General features: G+C 33.1%; 1 protein-coding gene across 1 annotated transcript in view; it reads right to left on the bottom strand.

Annotated features, from left to right (window-relative positions):
* LOC129224443 (succinyl-CoA:3-ketoacid coenzyme A transferase 1, mitochondrial-like) overlaps window positions 1-22,821 on the bottom strand; it is a 70,692-nt gene that overhangs the window by 12,972 nt on the left and 34,899 nt on the right. Inside the window, exons 5-13 of the mRNA XM_054858898.1 lie at window positions 12,930-13,079; window positions 11,707-11,813; window positions 11,558-11,618; window positions 7,429-7,536; window positions 5,807-5,915; window positions 5,637-5,731; window positions 5,361-5,482; window positions 5,004-5,079; window positions 3,070-3,246 (exon numbers count right to left, since the gene is read on the bottom strand). Of these exons, the coding sequence (XP_054714873.1) occupies window positions 3,070-3,246; window positions 5,004-5,079; window positions 5,361-5,482; window positions 5,637-5,731; window positions 5,807-5,915; window positions 7,429-7,536; window positions 11,558-11,618; window positions 11,707-11,813; window positions 12,930-13,079 (1,005 nt within the window). The remainder of the gene's footprint in view (window positions 1-3,069; window positions 3,247-5,003; window positions 5,080-5,360; window positions 5,483-5,636; window positions 5,732-5,806; window positions 5,916-7,428; window positions 7,537-11,557; window positions 11,619-11,706; window positions 11,814-12,929; window positions 13,080-22,821) is intronic.

Genomic DNA, 22,821 nt, shown 5'->3' with positions numbered 1-22,821 from the left:
AAGAACTAATCTAGATAACAGAGCGAAATGGCTTTTAACTTGAATGACCTTTAACATGAACTTGAAATGTTCATCTTACATGTCAAACCTGTGAATTTCACCCCTTTACTCTTCTTCCAAGAAAGTGCTCAAAACGACTGTCCTTTTGTTAATCTTCCTATTTCTCCCTTTTTCCCACTGCTCCCTCAGTTCTTGAAGACAATTCCTCTGTTTCTGAGTTGAAGAAAATGTTTTTGTTTGTTGCTTTAAAGATCATTGGGCTTTGAATCCGAAAATGATAACTGAAATTCGAGACGATAGAGGTTTTTGTTGGTCTCGTGTGTTATAGGTCATAGTCAAAATGACCTTTGCTAACCAGAGTATCCAATCACATTAATTTTTCAGCCAGTATTTACTGTGTATCATTTCCAAAGCGTAAAGTCTGTTTAGAATAGTACATTCTAAGTGAAACTTGTTGCATAATGAAGCGAGCAAAACGAATAACAAGCTTTTTTAAACCCAAAGAAAAAAAATGAAACTGACGAAAAGATTGCCCTAAAAAGAGAAAGTTAACATCGTCTGAAGAAAACGAAGTGCAGTCTACAAAGCAGCATTAGTCCCATTGGAACCTTCTAAAGGTAATTTTATTTTAATTCAAAAGAAAAACTGCATTACATGAAAAAAATGTTTAAAAACGAAATAAATCTAGACTATTTCTGTTAGCTTGGTTCTCATTAAAAAGTAGAAAATAAAAAAGACTTCCATTTATAACACTCGAAAATTGCTGTTGCTCTCTTAGATAGATATTTATGTAAATTCTAAAGCAGTTAATAAAATTAAAAATAAAAACTTGAGAGGAGAACGGATAGTATGCAGCTTTGAGCGAATAACTTCCTACCGCCTATATTTATTCCCTAATTTTTTTCATTCAAATTTTATTAACTGGTTTAGAATTAGCATAAATGTAAATACATAAAAAGCAACATATAAATATAACAATATAAAAAGCAATTTCATTTTTTGCAGGTTATAATTCAAGAAGTCTTTTTTTTTTAAATTTCATACTTTTAGTGCAAACCAAGTTAGTAAAAATAGTCTTTATAATCTGACCACTGATGAGATTGAAAGTCAAACATTCAGTTTACAAGCAGAAATGGAAGTATCTATTAGCTTTCAGGGATGCCAGCTTTTGTAGATGTGTGTTATCCTCTAAATTAAGCAGTCACTCTGAAATGAACGGAACACGCGCATCAGTTTTAACTACGCCTACATTTCTTGGTTCAATTTTTTATTTAAATTTTTTTAATGGCAGCTTCAGAATTAACCTTCATATGAAGATTTTAGGATTAACTACAATTGTTGAGTGTTGTAACCAATAAATCATGTACTAATTTTATTTTGTACTTTTCAGTGTTATTCAAGCTTTCTTAGATAAAGTTTTTAGAATTAAAAAACATTAAAAAAATTTAGCGGATCTTTTGGATTTGCACTTTTGTGTCAACACTCTTTTGAATTTACCAAGCACCCTGAGAAGTTTCCTGACTTGCTTAAGCGTTACATACATTCCTTTTACTATTTTATAACAGAGATCAAGGTAAAAAATGTATTATTATTTTTATTTGAAAGTGATTATTTAGAAAATGTTTGCCGACAGTTACTATCAGTTAAAAAAAGTTAGAAAATAAGCTAACTAGGAGACGGTGCATTGTTACCGTTACAGAAAGTTCGATAAACAATCAAGCCAGCTGGATGCCACGATGAGTTATTTTCGTATTAGTAGTTATTTGTTATTTATAAATGCAATCAAATTAATTGGTAGTCATTTTTTTTTTTAAATGCAAGGAGAGTCAGTGAAAATTCAAGAAAAAAAAAGAAATCCAGAGTCAGAGTTGGAGTTGGCATATTTTCGAACAACTCCAACTCCTTGACGCCAAAGTCAGTCAGACTCTGACTCCACAGCTCTGGGAAAAACCCCTAAGCGGCTTCTTTTTTAGCGGCACACTGCATGTGCAGCTGGTGATGCTATTGGGTGCTATGACATGATACATAATCAACTCTAATATTAATCCATAACACCATGGCAGCCTAATGGTCTGTAGCATGTTTTTAAGACACATCTTTGCATTCATGGCGGAGGTCCCAGGAGTTTTTCTTCATTAGGACAATGCTTGGTCATACACAACAAGGGTGTCAGAGCACTTCTCCTTCTTCAATAGCACTTTATTTGGCCTATTGGATCCCGGGATTATTGTCACAGATTGTGCATATCTCACATCGGTTGAAACGGTAAGTCAGGCAGACTACAAGTTTTACTGAATCAGTGGACTATTTATGATAACTGTGGAATGAGATGACTTAGGACTTTGAAGACTTATATCTCAATGCTTGTTTGTATTTTCTTGTACATTCACTCTAGGTGTCTAAACGGGGTACTAAAACCTTCATTTGAAGGTTTTTCCAGTAATAAATGATTCTTTTGCTTTCATTTTGCAATCACTTTCTTATATTGAGGCCCTTGCAAGTAAAACTTTATTTCATTCAGGCAACTTCTTCTAGATGCATCTATTTTTACGTTATAGAGTGTAATTTGTTGTACTGTCGCCTCAGAGCAACACTAAGATATCTAATCCCAAGAATAACACTAAGATATCCTACTGTTGCTGTGAGGCGACGGTATGAGGGACTAATATATTTATTTTTTAAATATTTCTTTTCCAAGACATGTAACTCAAAATACTTCCCCAAGTTTTATCTTATGTGACAACAATAATTTCAAGGTTGCATAACTTTTGAAAATGTATGTGGGTCATTTAGACCAAAAGCGTGACAAACTAGTCAACCTCCCTGACAGTTATTTCTTTCAGCTGTAAGTATACTTCTTCATTACGTACTTCGGTATAGCAATTGGTATCTTTTCTATTAGCGGAAGCAAACACTAAAAGAAATCATTCGAAATTCTTTTTTGTATCACAGGTCGCTGGGGCAGGGAAAAGACCAAAATGTGGGCACTAATCTAATATTAAGACACGTGACTACACCTGTGATAAAAATATATAAATAACAAAAAATTGTTCGTAATATAAAAGTTACCTTTTCAGTGATGATCATATCAACACAATTTTTCCCAGTCAGCGGCAATGAACACGATTCAACAATTTTAGGAGCATTATCTTTTGCTGTGTGTTCCATTACAACAACAACTTTTGTGCCACTGATACTACTAGCCACAAGATCCATTGCACCACCCATTCCTTTGACTAATTTTCCCTATATTAAAAATTGGAGAAAGAACTGAAATTTAATCTTAAGAAATGAAACAGGAACTATATTTAATAAACAAATCATCATCAGCACATCATACACACATATAATATTGAGAAATGAAGAAATATAAAATAAAAATGAATAGATTAAATATAAAAACTTTTTCTAAATCATTCATAAATCTAAAACAAAACATTTAGTAATGTATTTGATTGCATGAAACAATTTGTTAAAGAGGGGTAATAGATTGAATGATGGAAAAGAATCAAGTTTGCCTTGAGGAAAAAATAGCTTGATATAAAAAAAATGACTTGATATTTCATAAAAATTAGGCAAAGAATCTGGAGAAACATGCCCTTCAAATAAAAAGGGAGGTGTGTGTAACTAATTATCCAGGTCCCATGCACAAAATTTCAACCTCCTATGACTACCACTTTTAAGTTACACAAGATACAAATATACAGTAGAACTTAGTTTACCCAATTTTTTTAATGTTATATTCACATAAATAATCATTTAAAACTATGACAGCAAGAGTTGTGATTTTCTTACTATAACTTTATGACTCTCTGCATTTGAGTAACTCAAATTTTCCAACATTCTGTTTAATACTGTTTAAGGCTTTCACAGCCGGCGTCAATATGAGGAGATAACATTTCCGGGCTTATTGGCCGTGGTCTAATTGGAGTAAAAATTCACCCTGCGGCTTGAATCTCATCCAATCAGGAACCTTATTCTACCAGCGGCTTGAGAATGCCTCCCAATCAGGGCCAGCAGCGCAGCAGTTTGCTTAAATACCGGAGCCACCGATGCAAGGAATTAGTCTCACCAAACTCAAACCACTGATGATGGCTGCAGCAAAGCAAGCCGAAACGTCTGGAATTTTTACTCCAATTAGACCACGGCCAATAAGCCCGGAAATGTTATCTCCTCATATTCTGTTTAATTTTTCCAAGATCCTTGACTTCAGGAATCTATCACCATCCTAAACGCTATTGACTATTAGATAAAATTAATTTTATTAAAATCTCCGTTTACTAGATCTTTGGGAAGTCTAGTAAGCATTTAAGCAAAATTTTGAAATTGGTGTTGGCTTGAATCAACTATGATGCAACAGCGATAGAAATTTAGAAATCAAATAGCAGTAATATAGAATCAGATAAGTTTTATAATTATATAATACAGCATTCCCAATCTCTTTTATTCTCTCAAAATCCTCTTGTCAATGTCCAAGTTCTAAAAATATACTTTAAAGTCAATATTTAAATTAAATGATAATGAACTTTCTCAGGAAGCAGTGAAGGCTGCATTACGATGACAAGTTTCAGAAAAATGTTGTAGCTTTATTCTTTACAAGATTGAACCATTTTATGGAAAATGTAAAGGTGAACCCATCACTGCTGAAATTTGTAAAAGAGAATGTATATAGAATAAAGAATTGCAAATAAAACAGTGTTTAATTATAAGACAGTAATTAACTAGGTGTGCCCCCTGCTCGTTTCGCTTGTCAAACCCGTTTGACAGAAGCTCGATGCCACCTGCAGTGGATGTCAATTGGTGATTCTAATGCTTTTACTTCTAGATGTCCCGCCCTTTAAGGTTTAGAGTTTTCAGACAGGGCAGAATGGCTTCCCCTGGATGCACTGTATCCAATGGTCTCATTATTGAACTGGTAGACATTGGCAGTTTGGAGAAAATAGGATTAGACTCACACACACAGACAGATACAGGTTTTAATAGTATAGATAGATAAGACATACTGGAATCATCCAATTTGCTAAATCTCCATATCTTGAAACTTGCATAGCACCTAACATAGTAAGTTGAATATGACCGCTACAAGAAAAAGAAATATCATAAGAATTTAATATTCACACAAAAAATCATAACATATTTTCATAAATATAATGTTTCTTTAGCTTTAAAAAAATCATATGCCGGGAAAGTTTTTTTCAAAGAAACACTTGTTTGATGTTACAAAATAAATGAAGATCAATTAATTGTAAAAACTATGAATTTATTCGCAAATTTCAGTGAAATTCATAATTGTACATTAAATGCTTTGTTAATTTTAGGTTTTATATCAAAATTCATTTAGTCAAACAAAACAAAGTTACCCTCTTATCATAGCAAATGATTCATCACTTGGAAAGAAAGAAGCACCAGGAAGAACAGTCACTGTTTCTTTTCCAGCATTTATTAAATCTGGATCAACTTCCTTTTCTAATGGATAAGGCCCCTACAAAAGAAGAAATGTACAACATGACTATCCTTATTCATAATTCACTTCCTGACCCCCCTAAATGACAGGTCTGTCACAAGTATTTAAATACATAATAATCAAAACTTAAAAGTACAATGACTTGCAATGAAATAAATAAGTCAAAACTTACCAAACCAAGCACTCCGTTTTCACAATGTAAATGAACTGTAACATCTGGAGGGATATAATTACTGGCCAAAACTGGCATACCAATGCCCAAATTAACTTACAAAGTTAAAGAATTTAATACTTATGAGTTCTGGTAAAATAAATCAAAGAGCAAGAGCAAACAAAGGATACCATACATGCCATCTTTGAATTCAAGTGCAGCTCTACGCACAATTCTTTCCCTTACTTTAGCAGCTGGCGTACTTTCATTGCTGGTAGTAAGTTTTCTAACCATCAATCTCTGAAAAAAAATCAAACACTTCAAAGTTTACATAAATGACCTTAAGTATATATCAGTAAGTATATATCAAGTAAAAAATGATAATTATTTAAAAAAAATTCACATTTAAAGACTAAAGGTAAAGTAGCACACACAGTAGAATACCTTTATAACGCCGACCTATATAACGTAATTCTCTACAAACCGCACAACTTTTCAGAAGTAAACAGTAGGTTTTTAAGTTTAAAAAATCCCTTTGCTTTGCCTTGCTAACATAAAAATTGTTAGGAAAATTAAATTTTGAAACAGTTTTTCATCTTTTCAGCTTAATTCAAAGCTTTTAAATGAAAATTAATATTCACAGTAAACAGAAAATATCAGATGGTTCTTGAAAATGCAGCTGTTATGCAAACTATGAAGCTGGCAGAAGTGCAGGATAATTCACTTTCTTTTAATTGTAAAGCATATTTATTTGTGAATAACAAATTGTATAATTAGTGCTTTAATGCTCACTGTAGAAAAACTCATTCTGAATTGCTAATATATAGATATATTCTGAATATTAGTTTCAAAATTTGTGAAATGACCTATATAACGCAAAAGCTCTGGTCCCAAGGTGTGCATTATAACGGTCTTCTACTGTATTTCTGAAATATCTAATATGCATTAAGCAAACTAAGTGGGGTACACAGGACTTTAAAAACACATACCAGACTTTTTAAAAATGGCTAACCTGACACAAGTACATAATATTTTTTTAAATGTTATACACTACATATTTAACTATCAAGTAAGCTCATTTGTATTGTGATCATAATTAATGCACTAATAGTGCCCATAATTAATGCACTAATCATTAGTAAAATAAAGTATTTTAATCTTTTAATTTCTTTTTACGACATATTAAGTGCTTAAGTATTATCTATACATAATTATTTGCATCCTTACAGTCAATTGAAAAAAAAAAGTCTTATAGACAAGTAAAAGGTGAAGTAATTACACAGCTATTGAATACTTATGAAGCGGTTCAATAAAACTTAGTAATCTCAACATATTGTACTTCTCAAGATTAAACTAAACTAAATATTCAGTTAATAATCCAAATATTGAGCTTTAAAAAATTGCTTAAGTCTTTGTATGTTTTAGTGGGTGAGAAGGGGTGGAATTTCTGTTTTTTTCCTCCTTAATTCTTTTTTTTTTTTTCAATTACATAGTTCCATTTTTTTTAAGCATTTTAATCTTAACATTACATTTAAATCAAAAATAATATTAGCTGTATCTACACTTTACTTTTGTTTGACTATTTGTTAACAGCATAATGCTGATATGAGGATCAGTATATTTTTTACTTCAAGTTCAAATTCAACTAACAGATCATTAATATTTTCTTTTAATCAAATTTAGAAATTATTAATGACATTCACAGTTTTTAACAAGAAAGTTTTTGATCTGACAGTTTAAACTATCGTACCAAGATGTGATCAATTATTTTTGTTTTGTAAGCATTGTCGGTAAATCTAATCAGTTAACTCACTTCAATTTTTTTCTCGAAACTTTTTCCAAGTAATACCCTTTGCACATAAATGCTCGGAATGTGAACGTCTTCAGGAGGTATTTCCCCAACTTCTACAATTTCTTCTACCTAAGGGTAAAAAATAAAACTTTGCAGATTAATAGTTACAAAATGTGCTGCATAATTTATACACAGATTTATAAAAATAATATAGATATATACATAGTCCAACATAAACTCAGATCTGCCAATCTAGAGAAATGAAAAATTCTGCAACTATTTTTTCGAAGTACTAAGCATCAAAATCTCAATAATGTCTAACTTAACAGTACTAAAAAATTCTAATCAACATATATTACAACAAAATTACATTGAATACTAAGGAAAAAACAAATTCTTATTGTAATTTAAAAAAAACAACAACAATTAACGACATAAGTGTACACATCCAAGAAATTCAATCAAATGCATATTGTGTCTGCTGATACATGCATCCAACAAAATTTCTGAACATCCTTTGTCTTTGCAGCAGGTAATCTAACTGATGAGTGCTAATAAGCACGAAACTGCAGTCCTCGGCTGGAAATGACTGAGCTGGCGGTGTATTTCACGTATTTCTGCTTCAGCCCTGGCTAATGGGCGGTAATTTACTAAATATTTTAACATGATTATATGGATCACCAACAGCTTCCAATTGAAATCAGATTCTAAAAATCACTTTTGTCATCAACTTGGTGGTATATTATAAGATCACAAAGGTGTCCATTCCACTCCAAGAGCAAGGGCACACTCCCTGAAATATCACAACCCCTCCCCAAGACAAAAATACCCCTTAATGTATTGGTATTTGTTGTAATGAGATTTCACTGTACATTGGTACTTAATGCAACTATCATATTGAATCAATTTTATTCATCAGTTATTTGAATTTAAATTAAGTAGTGTAAATTATAAGGAAAGGATGTCAGATGGTCACTATTGACTCATGCATGTGGCCACTACTGAAAATCTCAGATTTTGGAGTGGCCACTATTGGATCAAATTTGAAGTTTGGGAAAAAAATGGATAAAAAATTGAAAAAATTGAAACTTGGGCATTTTTAGAAAATGGGACGATTAAGGAATAGTTGGGCTATAATACGCTCATTGAGTTTTAAAAATGGAATTAATATTGTAGACCCACAGTTTAAAAAATACACAAAATATGCTTAACTGTGGCCACTACTAGTACATTATCTTATGTGATGAAAATCATAAAAACTACACTTAAAAATTCCTAAGCATGCGAAAATCATTATGGTATGACATGTTAGTGATATGACAAGGCAATTCAAGTAGAAACTTTTGCTTACAAACTTGAAATTTATATTGGAACAACACAATATTGAATCTACTTTCAGATTTGTTACCACAAGTCACAGGAAAGAAATGTTGAGAGCACTGGTTTAACTGTTAAATGTACTATGAAGAGATCAGTAGTTTTAAAGATCAACTTTCAAAGACGAAGTAATATCCATTCTCATCCTGACACACAAAATATGTACTATTTGAACCCTATAACAAGTTCTGTTATTGAATATTAGTCCAGTCAATAAACACTTTGTAGCGTGCATGGAATATGCGATAATTTTTTACTTTAGAATATTGTTAGAGGTAGTTAGTAAGTAAACATACTAAAAGTTCCCGACCTTGGGGGGTGAGCTAAAGGTGGGAGGGAGGGGGGAAGAAAATTTTGGGTTTTTCGAGAAAATGTCGGAAACGGTGGAAAAAATGCGTTTAAAATAAAAATTGAAGCTAAATAAACTTACTATGAAACTGTTTCTAACATATTTGTCAAATTTCCAATAATTTTCTGGGTATATGTTCTGAAAAATCGATGATTTTTGAAAAAATTCTCTCTTTTTGTCTAACATTTGCTCCTAGTGCCTCCCAGGATCAGTATTCATGAAAATTATCAATGACAAAGTTGTAGAGCTTTAAATTTCCTTCAATTTGATATGCTACTTTGCTGTATTTTATTCAACCAATCAAAAGTTACAGAATTTCAAACACGCACTTTCATGGCAAAAAATGGAACACTTGCCATTTACAAATTTTAAACTGACTCGAAAGGATCGCGCACTTCTTTGGGGTTGGGGAGGTTTTTTGGTTTTTGGTTGGGGAGATTCCCCCCACTTAAGTCTATTTTTGATTGGAAGAGCTTGGCGCCTTTAGGACTCTTGCGCCGTCATGAGCTGCACAACCTCGCACATAGGAACGACCCGGCCCTGCATACAAATAGTTCGAATAGAATGTGGGTATTAGTAGTAATATTTTTTAAATGTAGGTAGGTCAGTATTTCTCGTTTTTTCACCCTATCACTCATTCATGGTTGTTACAAATAACACCAAATACTAACAAATTCAAGGGTTTTTGACAGTTTGTATAAACCAAGTTCAACTGTATAATGTTATGTTTACTGGTTTGGTCCAAATTAGTAGCACATATTGTGTGGCTCAGCCAGTGAAGGATCTAGTCGCTCATTTTGGGAGGGGCCATTCGAAAACTCTGAGCAAATGCCCAGCAATTGTATCAAAATGAAGTTTAAAAAACTTAATGTTAGGCTATCTTTAGAGACAATAGGTAAGGGGGATGGATGCAGGAATCTCCTAGGAAAATGTCTCAAAGAGTAATTTTTGAGAATTAGCGTCCCAAAAACGCATTTTTCGCTGTTTTTGATAATGTAAGAAGAAAGTTCAGGGTCCGGGTGCTAACCCCAAAATACCTTTTGAAAACGAAGCTTAGAAACTGAAATATTCTGCCATTTTATGTCGAGAAATTAGGAGAGAGGATAGGTATTCCTATAGCTTTTCTGCTGCCGAGTCTAAAATGGGCCTTTAGGTAATATTTGCTGAAGTTAAAAGGAGAGTGACGGTGCTTGGAATCTCTCCTTCCTAGAAATATTTTACTGTTGAGGCTCTAAAAATCCAATTTGAAGGTATTTTGGACATATTACAGAAAAGAATGGAAGATTCGTAAGCTCTTCATCCAAAAACCTCATTGTAAAGCTGTCATCACGATATTAACTGGGGGAAGGCGGGGGAGAATGCCTACCAAAATTTGTTTGTAATAAAAGCCCTAAAAGGGCCCTTTAAACCACTTTTAAGCAAGTTAAGGGATATGGGCTGGGTAAACTAGTTTAAGTTGAAAATGTTAAAAATTGAAATTTTAAAAGCTAGTTTAAGTAAAAAATGTTCAAAATTGAAGTTTTAAAATACACTTTTGGTAACCTATCGTGGTTTTTGTGGAGGAGCATAGGAAAAGGGGACTCGCCTCTAGAAAAGTTTCGAAATTAAAACCATAAAACGCAAATTTAGGCTCTCTTTGGTCTCGTGAAAAATAGGTGTACTCTGAGGATAGCAGTATTTAGAGATCGCCAAAAAATGATGTAAACGATGGAGCAAAATTTTGTAAATAATAGTTCTCTTTCAAAGAGAGGGACAGAATTTCTCTCCCAATTAGACCTAAATTTCTGTCAAAGTAAAACACATGTGTTAAATTTTGTTATCTTCTCATAATGTTTTCTTACTCTTTTTCTTCTTAAAAATTAATACAAGCACAAGGTTTTGGGAAGGGCCATGACCACCTCTGGATCATCTTGTGGGCTCAGCATTGATGGTGCTCAGTAGAAGAATCAACAAAATTGAATTCTTAATAACTGGAGAGGGCAATGCACGCAACAAGGAAATCCAAGACCTTTGCAGTCTACACCTTATCTGGGAGTTAGGCGCCAGATTTCAATTGAAGTTTATTTCTTACTGTAAAAAAAACAGCGACGCTTCAAAAAAAACTTGTTTCCCCAATGCTTGGACTGAAAAAACTCATACTTTTCTTGTTTTCAACCAATTTTGAAGTGAACTTTTCCACGGCGAAGCAGCAACAACCTTGAGCTGGACAGTAGTTAAGGCCTGAATTTCTTCTAAATTATGCTCTTTTAATGGGTAATTTTTGATTACATTGTTTATGCATCAAAACACATTATGCAAACTAAATTTGGGCAAGTTGTTTTGGTTAGAAAGAGTTAAATTAATATTTTAGATCAAAAACAATGTTTTTTCACATTTTTAAAGTGTTCCACTACAGTTGCTCAGAATATAAGACTTTTTTTTTACCTCAGCTATTGTAATAGGAGATGCTTTGCACATAGGAGCATTGAAATTAGGTGTAGATTTTCTGAAACATAAAAACATTTAATTATGGATTATTAAACTGTGAATAAATACAGCTGAATTTTCTTTTAGCAAAAAAAGTATACAATTACCTAAATATTAAATTCCCTAGTTTATCTGCTTTCCATGCTTTCACTAATGCAAAATCTCCTCTAATAGCTTCTTCAAGTATATAAGATCGTCCATCAAACAATCTAACCTGGAAAGAAAAAAAAAGAATGAATTTCAGTACCTTTTTTGGTGACATACGACTTTTTATTTGCATAACATAGCTCTAAAAATTTGGTATGTCTTTAAAAACTTTTGAATTTCTTTAGAGTTTGTAATTGTTATTCATTGCAAATTTTATCGTGCTATACATAACATACATATTTAAAAATCACAGCCATGTGTCTGTTAGAGGTGCACAGACAAACAAATTGCATTTACAGCTTCTATATGAACGGTAATTGATACACAGGCAGTCTGAAAGGTGGGATTGTCAAAATTTGTAGTTTCAAAAATAAAGCCTAGTTTTTTTTTTCTGATAGAGTTTTCAAGCCAATTTGCCTTGCAGCATAGTTTCTCTTCTAAGTGAGTAAAAAATCAATGCACCATAACAATGAAAACAGCTGTCATTCAAATATTGTTTGCTTTGAACTTTTAAAGTAATGTTTTCCACAATTTTGAGAAGTTTTCAAAGATACATTGTTATATAAATATTGTCAAAAGCAGCTCTTGAACTTAAGATTCTAATCTTGCTATGTTTCTGAAAAATTTTAAGATAATAATACAACCATTTCATATTCATTTGAAACAAAAATGGTTTAAAAAATTAACTTTTTGCAGAATAAAGACTTTTTTTCCACAACTTTGATCCATGAAAGTAGTGGCCATCCTGTCATAAAAACCTAATTTCAAGAAAGTGGTTCAATTAAGATGGAAACAGTCAAAATCAAGAAGGCATATAACACAATAAAAATTGAAAATTTTTCTATGCGAGCTTTAAGGTAAAATACATGCCCCTAATCAACAACTGTTCTTATGAGAATGATTATATTCCAGAAAAATTTTTCGGGGATAAATAACATGCAGAGTCAATTATGCCTTTTTCAAAAACATGCACATCTGAGGATTTCAGAAGAAAGCAATGCTTAGTTCAAAAATCATTTTCAAAACAATAAGTCAAATATTTAGAGGAAACGTGCTCCTCTATGTCTCTTTTTAAATAAAGCACTGATGAAACACCAGTGATGAACTTTAAAAATCCTGTGTTGGTATAAATGCAATGAATAAGATAACCGTTCAATGGTGTCGGACATTTTAAAAAAATTACCTCTTTTGACTCACTTGCAATAGCGACACTTCCATCTGCATTGTATTTGACTGGTGCTCCACCTTCTTCAACTAGAGTACCATATGCAGTTGGTGTATAAAAAGCTGGAATTCCGGCGCCTCCCGCTCGAATCCGTTCAGCTAAAGAGCCCTGCGTTAAAAAAAAAAAAAGAAATCAATTGATTTTGAGAGTTGGCTTTAGGAAGATACAGGACTACTAAGAAGGAGGGGGCAACAAGGGAAGAACCCTTAGGGCCTGGCACATCAGATAAAAGAAAAAAAATCCCATTTTTTGAGTACAGTAAACTCTCGATTTTCAGTGGTCAGATTATCAGCGGGTCTTTTCACAATTTTTTGTGAAAACTTTTATGATTGTGCTGTTTGCATATTTTTTTATATTCAATGTTAGTAGACGCAATATAGTAATGTTTTTAGTTATACAGTAAACTTCCAATTATCCTTGGAATAGGGTGGCACGTTAACCGGGGATGAGCGAAAGCCGCGGACAACCCAAATAATAGGTAAAAAATACTAGTCCGTGGCAGCTCGTGGGAGGGGCCAGAGGGGGCCCGGGCCCCCTCACTTTTTTCAGACACTAATTTATAATTTTTTACTTTATTATCTTTTTTTTTTGTGTGTGTGTGTGTGTGTATGTGCTTGAAATTAAAAAAAAAGATTGTATCATATTTTTCTGCGTATAATCCGCAGATTATCTGTTAAAAAGTAAAATTAATGAGGATTACCTGTGTGTGTGCTTTTTCTCTCAACACCAACGCATTGAACCTCGACATTTACAGCAGGGTTCGCCGAGACTGTTATCAAAGAATCCGTTACCCTACCTGTATGTTGTTTATTTTACATAGCTTAAATGTTATTAATATCTTTCATGATTTACTTATTAGATTAAGTATTTTATAGCTAGTCCCAAGTTTAAAATTAATTTTATTTTATTAAAAAAGTTTATAATTTAAAGAAAGTTTAAATGTTTCTTTTGTTTCAAAAAGCGGGCGGGGGGGGGGGGGGGGCTGCAAGTGCACAGATGATCTGGCCTCCTCACTTTTTCAAGGCACAAGCCGCCACTGATACCAGTATTCGCTGAAAAATATCAATAACGATCACAGATACATTTAAATTATAGCTAAAAACATTGCATCATTGCATCTACCAACATTGAATGTAAAAAATATTCGTAAGAGGCAAAAACGAACAACAGAATCATAAGTTTAAACGACATTATTAAAAGAAGTGTGAAAAGTCCCGAGAATAATTCAAACCGTCGATAACCTGACCGCCGATAATCGGGAGTTCAATTTAAATGTGCGTGAATGTGAGTGTTAATTATATTTTCTAGCTATTGCATATCCTAGGTATAATTTTTTACCTATTATTCGGGTTATCCGTGGTTTCCGCTTATCTGCGGTTACGGTGCCACCTTATTCTGCAGATAATCGGGAGTTACTTCGTATTTTATAAATGCAGACTAGCTGTGTGCCCAGCGTTGCACGGGCTACTTAAACAATGAAAGAGATGTCCAATTGATGTTTTTGTATTACTCTCACATCAGTTTCTAAAGCGCTAAGGATTAAATAAAATACGCGTAATGGAAGGGTTTGCAAAACACCAGTAGAACATATTTTTGGCAAAAATCTCTTTAACGTTAATCATAGTTATCAATGATACAAGTTATGAGTATTTTCAATTAGCACAAAAGATGAAAATATATGCATTATCAACTATAATCTGTGCTCACGTTAAAATGAATTACATCTGATAGACTATATCTGAACTATTTATATACAATTACAATCAGTTTTTTACATAGGATGACATATACTTTTTGAATGATTACGTGAAACTAAAGCACCAAGACTAAATAACTACTAATAAGCATTAATTTAATACCAAGTCATCAGATTCCAATTTAGCTATAGTTAAAATCCTTAAAAACAATCTTTTTTGTTCAACTCTGTTTCACATAGAAATCCAAACAATCTTAATTTAACATGTTCTTTTAGCGATATAAACTGTATTTTAAAAATGGAAACAGGAAAGAAAAAGAGACTTGTTACATTTCGAAAACTTATCCATGTGACGGGAAAAGGTCCAACAAAATAAACATAATTAGTCGAACATCCTAAGTGTACCAAAATATGAGGCCGGTGAATGATAAACTTACACTACAATCAATCAACATAGCTAAAGAAACAACTTTCATACGCTGAAAAGAGTTAAGAATGTTGAATGTAAAAAATAAAAAAAGGACAGACGATAAAATAAAGGCTATGTCCGAATAGGGCAACCAATTTTAAACTAATTTAAAATTAAATTCTAGATGGAAACATTGTTTTAAGATTTGGACAGCAGCCAAAAAAATCTCTTTTAAAACAATTATTAGAATTTTACTTGCTCACGCATATGCAAAATGGCAACAGGAGAGAAATAAAAATTCCTGAATAACGTTATGTTAATTAACGTTTTAATTAATATCTCTGCAAATTAAAGACGCACAATTACGAGATTGGTCCTATTGTTTTCTTTGGAAAATTTCAAATTGATTAATATCTCGTTTGACTCTCGATTCGCAGCAGTTCTCGAGAAGATCGATCTTCAGACAGACAGACGGACACGAACAGATTTTAATATATAGTTGATGAGGAATGGGTGGATCCAGCTTTTAGTTTCTGATTTTGAAGAGGCTCATTATTCTTCTCTTGTAATTTTATTCTTCAGAGCTTACCAGGGAAATAGTTGGAACGTTTGAAATGAAAAAAATTGAAAATAAACTCAGAAATTTAAAAAAAGTCGTAAGAATGATACCCCTGTTGATTTATAATTTTTAATAGCATTGTTTTTTAATGTATTTTTTCACCTAATGTTATTAGTGCTGGGCAATTGCAAGATGAGGTGGGCAGTTGCATGCATAAATTTTCTGGACAGTTTATGCTCTTGAAATGTCATTACATGTTTTAGAACAGTGGTTCTTAACCCCTACAGGGCATGTAGAAAAATTTCAAGGGAGGCGTGGATGCAGTAGCGTATCTAGGGTGTCTGGTGCCCCTGGCAAACTTAAGAAATTGTGCCCCCTCCCCCCATGTTGTCCTGATGAACAGTCACCGAGGTCACTGTGGCCTCCCAAAAAATTTTTTGGGGGAACATTTAACTAATTGATTTGACAAATTAGGCGACAATATTGTGACCTTAATATTCTTATTTGCCATATTCAGAATTCTCCCCTTCCCAAAAATTTTAGTTCTCTTCCCACCATTTCACATTAATTCAATAAAACCAATACTATTTGCAATTCGTTAATAAATATAATGTGCGTTCTTGAACCAAATGAGAATAAACATTTTTAACTTCCATTTATAGCAAAGTATGTTTTTTTTTTAACAGCTTCAACTTTAAATAGTATTTATTTCAAACCATTAGGAAAATGTACAATAAACATAATTTACACACTAACTAAATGAAAGAAAGAAACCTTTTTTTTTAAATAAAAATCAAAGCATTTAAAAAGCTATATTATAATTAGGAAGGCAAAGAAAATAAAAAAACATTACTAATTTGAAATTGACTAAAAAATATAACGGTTTACACACAGGCAAAATAAAAGTAATATATATTTGCAAATAAAGGCCGCTCAATATTTTGTTCAAACAAGACTTTATATTATTTATTTTTATGAGAATAAATACTTAGCCTAAGAAAAACTATATACTTCAAACTAACCCAACACAATGTCACCCCCTTCCCGGGGGGGGGGGGGGAGGAATTATCCAGCATACAGAGTTCTCCACCACAGCTCCCTGGTGTGCAAATTGTGTGTATAAGTCTTTAGCTAACTCAATGAATCGTAACAAAAGTTCACACCACGGGTAACCCCCCCCTTTTTTTGAGAATTAAGGATTGTTTTATTTTCCCCTCTAGCTCTTTTTCTTGTGAGACTTTTTTATTATTTTTACTTTCATTTATAAATGTAATTTTCTACTCATTTTTTTTTAAAATTATTTATTTGTTCATTTTTTTTCTTTAATGAGTCGAATTACTGCCCCCTAGCTGCTGCGCCCCTGGCGAGAGCCACTTCTGCCAACCCCTTGTTATGCTACTGCGTGGATGCACAAAATAATCAAGTAAAACTAGCTAAAGTTTAATGAATACTATAGCCGCAAGAAAATGTTTTACATGCATAGTCAAAATATCAAACTAAATATTGAAAGCGAGGTGTGCTTTATCAGTTAAGAATTTGTGGAGGGCAAACAATGGCAGTGTCAGTTTCAGATTCTGATTGCACTACTTGAAAAGACCTTGTGTATGGGGGGGAGGGATTACTTTCCATGGGCACACATAGCCAGAGCCTGAAAGGTTGAGAGCGCATTACAGAACAATGTTTTTTTTTAAGGCAATAAAGGTATTGTTTTGTTGATCGAATTAAATGCAATACTCAAGTTAATATGAGGTAGAGAGAAGCAAAGGGATGTAAGTGCCAAACTTAAAAAATGGAGATCATCAGCACAAATAATAGGAGAACCTCTCCTCTGCTTAGGGGCAAAAAATGGTACCAGTAGCTGCACAGTCTACTAAAATTTTTGGATAAATATTATCTGGTCCTGGAGTTTTAGTTGCTTCAATTTTTTTCAAATGAAAAAGAACCTCCTCCCTGGAAAATACAAAATCCTCAAGCTATAAAATAGCTTGTGAATTGTTAGCGTCAACTGTTGAGATACAGTTATAGTTAAACACACTGGAAAAAAGTTATTTAGAATATTTGCATTATCCCTATCGTTTTGGATTAAATTTCCATACTCATCAACCAATGGCCCTATTTGATTGTTTTAAGCTTTCCCAGAATTAGCGTAAGCAAAAAACCTTTTAGGGTTCCTATCAATGTCATCTGCTAGCCTTTGTTCAATTCCCTTTTCTGAATCCATACCAAATACTTAAAAATTTCACCTTGGCTTACCATACTGGAGCCTCTCCGCACTCTGACCAGTTTCTTAAACTGTAAAAAAGGGACTTGCTTATAATTTAGAGATTCTTTAGTCTCCCTGGAGAAACACATGAACGAAATTTTGGTACTAACACCTTTTCTCCTAAATGGAACATAATCCCCATCCAATTTAGCAAGTTTTTTTTTAAATTCCGTCCACTGCTGATCTACGTCGCTATATTCTAATCCTGACCAAAAAGCCTTTTTCAAGCTCTGCCTGAGTGCAACAAAATCAGTGTTTCTGAAATTGGGTTCAAACCTAAAATTATCATTTTTGTACACTACAAATTTAATTCAGCACCTAATGCTATTATGATCACCTCTGGTACTGAAGAAAAAATACAATAAGCATTTTCAAACTAAGTTTAATTTACGGAAAAATTCAATAAAATTGAAAATAAAGCTCAAAAGTATTCGGGCACCTTCCGACTCTGCCCTCCCCACCCCCACTGATTATTTATGCTTTTTTGATAATCAGTACATTCAATATATCCATTTCTTTAAATATTATATTTCGATGCTTTTGGGGACGAGAGTGAAAAATGTTTTCCAAAATGATTGAGAATCATTGTAAAACATCTTTGCACATTAAAATGGTTTAATACCAAAATTCCTTTCCTTATCAAATAAAAATTTAAAAAAAAAAAAAAACCTTTAATGTACAGTCAAATCTATGTTATCTTCAAGAATCTAGGGACATTTATTTACAAGAAGTTACTAAGAAATAAATATTTCATTATAGCAATCATGATAAAAAGACAGCCGGTGTTTGGCCCCAACATGGCCGACTACTCATCGTCTCGCTACTTAAAACCTACGATCAAGGGCTTTAGGATTACTCTGGCGCCCGGTAGCAGAAACTGCGAGACGTGCGTCGCAATTTTTCGGCGGCCTGCAGATAATTTTATTAAAGAACAAAACGAAAGAAAGGGGAAAAAAAAACAAATAAATTAAAGAAAAAAAAAATACAACTTAGAAAAGATCGTTTGGAGATCGCTTTTTGAGCAATGGATGCTTCAGCATTTCGATTAGAAACATAGTCGCCATATTTGGTCATTCACAAAATCGAAGTAGAAAAGTGCAAAAGTTTTCAAAAACAAAGATGAATTGGATGTATTATCTTTCTGCCAAAAAATGAAAATAACTTAAAATCTACAGCAAATCGTTTTTTTATTTTTATTTTTTAAAATAATTTTCTTGAGAAATGAAAAATTTTATGTGAAAATTTCACCTTATCCTCATTGCTTTGGACGCAAAAGCGCTAAAACTTTTTTACTAAAGTTTAGTCTCATGAGGATTTTTATTTTGAAAATATTTTTTGCAACAAACTCAGAAATTAATATCTTAATTTTTAGCGTAGTCGCCATGTTTGGTCATTCCCAAGATGTTGGTACGTAAGACTCAAGAAGTGCCTACGTTTTCAAAAACGGAATTGGATGTTTATTGCAATGCAAACTGTTGAAAATTAAGCAAAATGTGTCTTTTTTTTTTTTTTGGTACTTCTTAATTATTGTCTTTAAAATTGCAAAATTTTATCTTCAGAATATTATCTTATCTTCATTGCTTTAGAGGCTAATGTGCTAAAAACTGACTATTTCACCTAAATTGTAGTTTTTTAAGGATTTTGAATTTATTACTACTTTTAAGCAACAAATTCAAATATCTATTTATAACCATGAATTTTTCGCGTAGACGCCATGTTTGGTCATTCGCAAGATAGAAATAAACGATACTAATACTTACGTAAGTTTCCAAAAACAGAATTGGATGTTTACCTCAACACAAACTATTGAAGATAACATAAAGTGTTCAATAAAACGTGTATTTTTTTTCTTTTTATAAAATATTTTTTTGAAAAATGCGAATTATTATCTGCACAGTTGTATTTGATCCTCATTGATTTGAAGGCTTTGCTATGAGCTAAATATTTCATCTAAAATGCAGTTTCCTGCCAACTTCTCATTTACTAATTTAAAAATTTAAAAACCTATTTCAGAGCAAATTTTCCATATTAAAATTAATATGTCCTGAAGAATTGGTTTTCATAGTGTGTAGAGTTCTATTTATTTTTATGAAAGTGGTGAAAGCTGCTTCCTCCAACCCCCCTTTTGCTTTATAACTCAGCGACAGTGGTAGCCACAAGTTTTTCGGGTCTAGTGGCCACTGGCCAGTTGGAAAATTGTCCAAGTCTTGGCCTTCACAAAGGACTTGTGTATTTTATTAAAACTTAAAATAAAACTAATAACAATGCTGCAGATTATTTTCAACTACCGAAAATAGTGTCGCAGACTGGCTAGAAAGTTTCTGCTACTGGGCTCTGGCGGGGCCTCTTTAAAAACTTGGGACTCGTCCAGCACTGTGGTGAGCCTTAGGCCAAGACATTTTTGAATGCCCCCATGCAGGCAAACCTTAGACATGTAGTCATTGGATAAAACAATTTTAACCATTTTGGGGCCCCTGAAGAGCAGGGGCATTAGACTACGGTCTATTTAGTAATCAGGCCCTGTTCCTGGTTAAAAGTATAAGGAAACAGATTGAAAGAGTTGCAAGGCAATCAAAAAACTTTTTCGCAAAAAAAAAAATCACTTTGTTTGAGGGCCCTTCCTAGCTTGGGGACCCTCGGCGATCGCCGACTCACCGACCTGGCCAGTCCGGGCCTGGGTAGTTACACCAATAGAAGTCTGGATTTACCTAAGTAAAATTAATTTTTTTCTATTGAATGACTACAGAAATTAAATTTTCTCATAGCGAAATTGTGTTTGTTATTGCTAATTTGGGAAATGTCTATGCAATAAAAAATTTATATGGTGCGATTCCACGTTGAATATTTCAGTTACAGTCGAACTCGATTATAATGAGCCCTTATTTAACGAGAACCTGGATTTAGCGAGGAAATTAGGAATATTTGATTGGTACCATATTTAATTTATGGGAGCATAGCTCTTTTGACGAGCAAAACTCCTTTTAAAGTGAGCAATACCTCGTGATTTATAAAATTTCTACTGGTTTTCAACCCAGCTTATCTTTTTTTTTGGTAAATTTTCTTTAACATTCCGAAATCAACTGGAGGTTAGTGATAAATCATAAATCCTGAGAACAAGCGATGACAGAATATTTTTAATTTGTGGAGTAAAAAAGCATTTAAAAATTATGTATGTGTGTTTTATGTATTCCTGAAAAACTATGACACAAGAAAGAGACATTCAGGCAGTTCAAAGCAAATTAACCAACTTCTTTGGAACTGTATAGTGATAAAAAAGAAGAAAAAAGGCATTAATGATGAATTTTTGCGATTTTTTTCACGAACTCTTATTTTACGAGCAATCGGTTATAATGAGCAAACATCGTGGGCCCTTTGCGCTCGTTATAAGCGAGTTCGACAGTATTTGAAATTTTTTTTCTTTAATTTGAGAAACTTTATGAATTTACGACTGTAATAGAGAAAATATCTTTCATAGCTTTAATATAGGACTCTCATATTTATAAACTGTTGCTAAGACTTTTTTTTTGTAATTTTCCGGCCAAATAGTTTTAAAGTTTAAACTAATGTTATCATTTTTTTAAAAAATTGCTTCAAATCATTTTTGTGATCATTATTAATGTATATTGAATTATTAACCACACAAAATTATGTTTTAAATGGAACCTGCACTTTGTTTTTAGACAAAAACAAGTTAACTATTTGGCGGCCGAATAGCCGAATATTTGGCCTTGATTGTGGCCGAATATTCGGTCAAATCACTATTCGTTGCATCACTGGTATAAGTTGATAGGAAAAAAGCATCAAAATACAAGCAAAAAAGCAAAATAACATAATGTTTTTTAAATCCGGGGGGGGGGGGGGGGGTAATTGAACCATCCTCCGGATCACCCAAATGACAGGCTTGCATTTTACAGTTGCGTATGAAAATGTTTCTTTTTTGGAATTGCTATTGTTTTACTGTTAATTCTTTTCTATGGAACGTCGATGTTTTGGTGAAAATTTGGGGTATACAGTTGGCTCTCTGTTTAATGACTTTCAAGGACAACAAAAAATCGTCCTTAAGTAGAAAACGTCCTTAAATAGAATGCTTTTAACACTACCGTGGATAATCTGGGACCATGAAAAGCCGTCGTTAAATAGAGGGTAGTTAAAAAGAGAGCCAACTGTATATGTAGTTCATTAGGTAGTTAGGGAGAAAGTATCAAAGTTGTGGAGTCTTCTGAAACAATCAGGAGAGTTAGTAGGTATGCTACTGTATATATATACTAGCAGAACCCGGCCAGACGTTGTCCTGCCTATAGATATATATTTTATCTCCATATGGTGGGTGTGTTGGCATTAAAACGTTGGTAATTCATTCATTTAATTTTCAAGCACAAAGGTATTTATTCTTTAATATTTCAGACTGTTAACTATGTAATCGAACGAACTTTGAGTAAAAGTAATCTTTTATTCTCATCCAGCTTAAGGCAAGTGGATATACAATGTTTTTGGTTTTCTGATTTGGTGTATAAATGTATAGAAAATTTGGTGTTCCTACTCTGGAGCAAGCCACATATAGCTGTCCATGCGAAAAACATGGATTCGCTAAATGTAGTCCGGCAACACGCAGCGACTGCCCCTGAGCTTTGTTGATCGTTATTGCGAAAGCAAGGCGCACAGGAAATTGTAGTCGTTTGAAAGTGAAGGGCAAATCAGTAGGAATCATAGGAATGCGCGGAATCAGCACATCTTCACCCTTACATTTGCCATTAATTATTGTTGCTTCAATCACGTTCGGCATCAGTGTTTTCACGGAAAGTCTGGTTCCATTGCATAACTTTGGCGTGTTGAGATTTCGTAGAAGCAATATTGGTGAACCAATTTTCAGCCTAAGTTTGTGGGGTGGAACTCCAGGTGGTTCTAATGAATTGAGAAACTCCA

Source organism: Uloborus diversus, chromosome 6 (assembly GCF_026930045.1).
Source record: "Uloborus diversus isolate 005 chromosome 6, Udiv.v.3.1, whole genome shotgun sequence".
In the NCBI taxonomy this organism is placed as follows: Eukaryota; Metazoa; Arthropoda; class Arachnida; order Araneae; family Uloboridae; genus Uloborus; species Uloborus diversus.
This window is presented reverse-complemented; position numbering and strand designations above follow the sequence as displayed.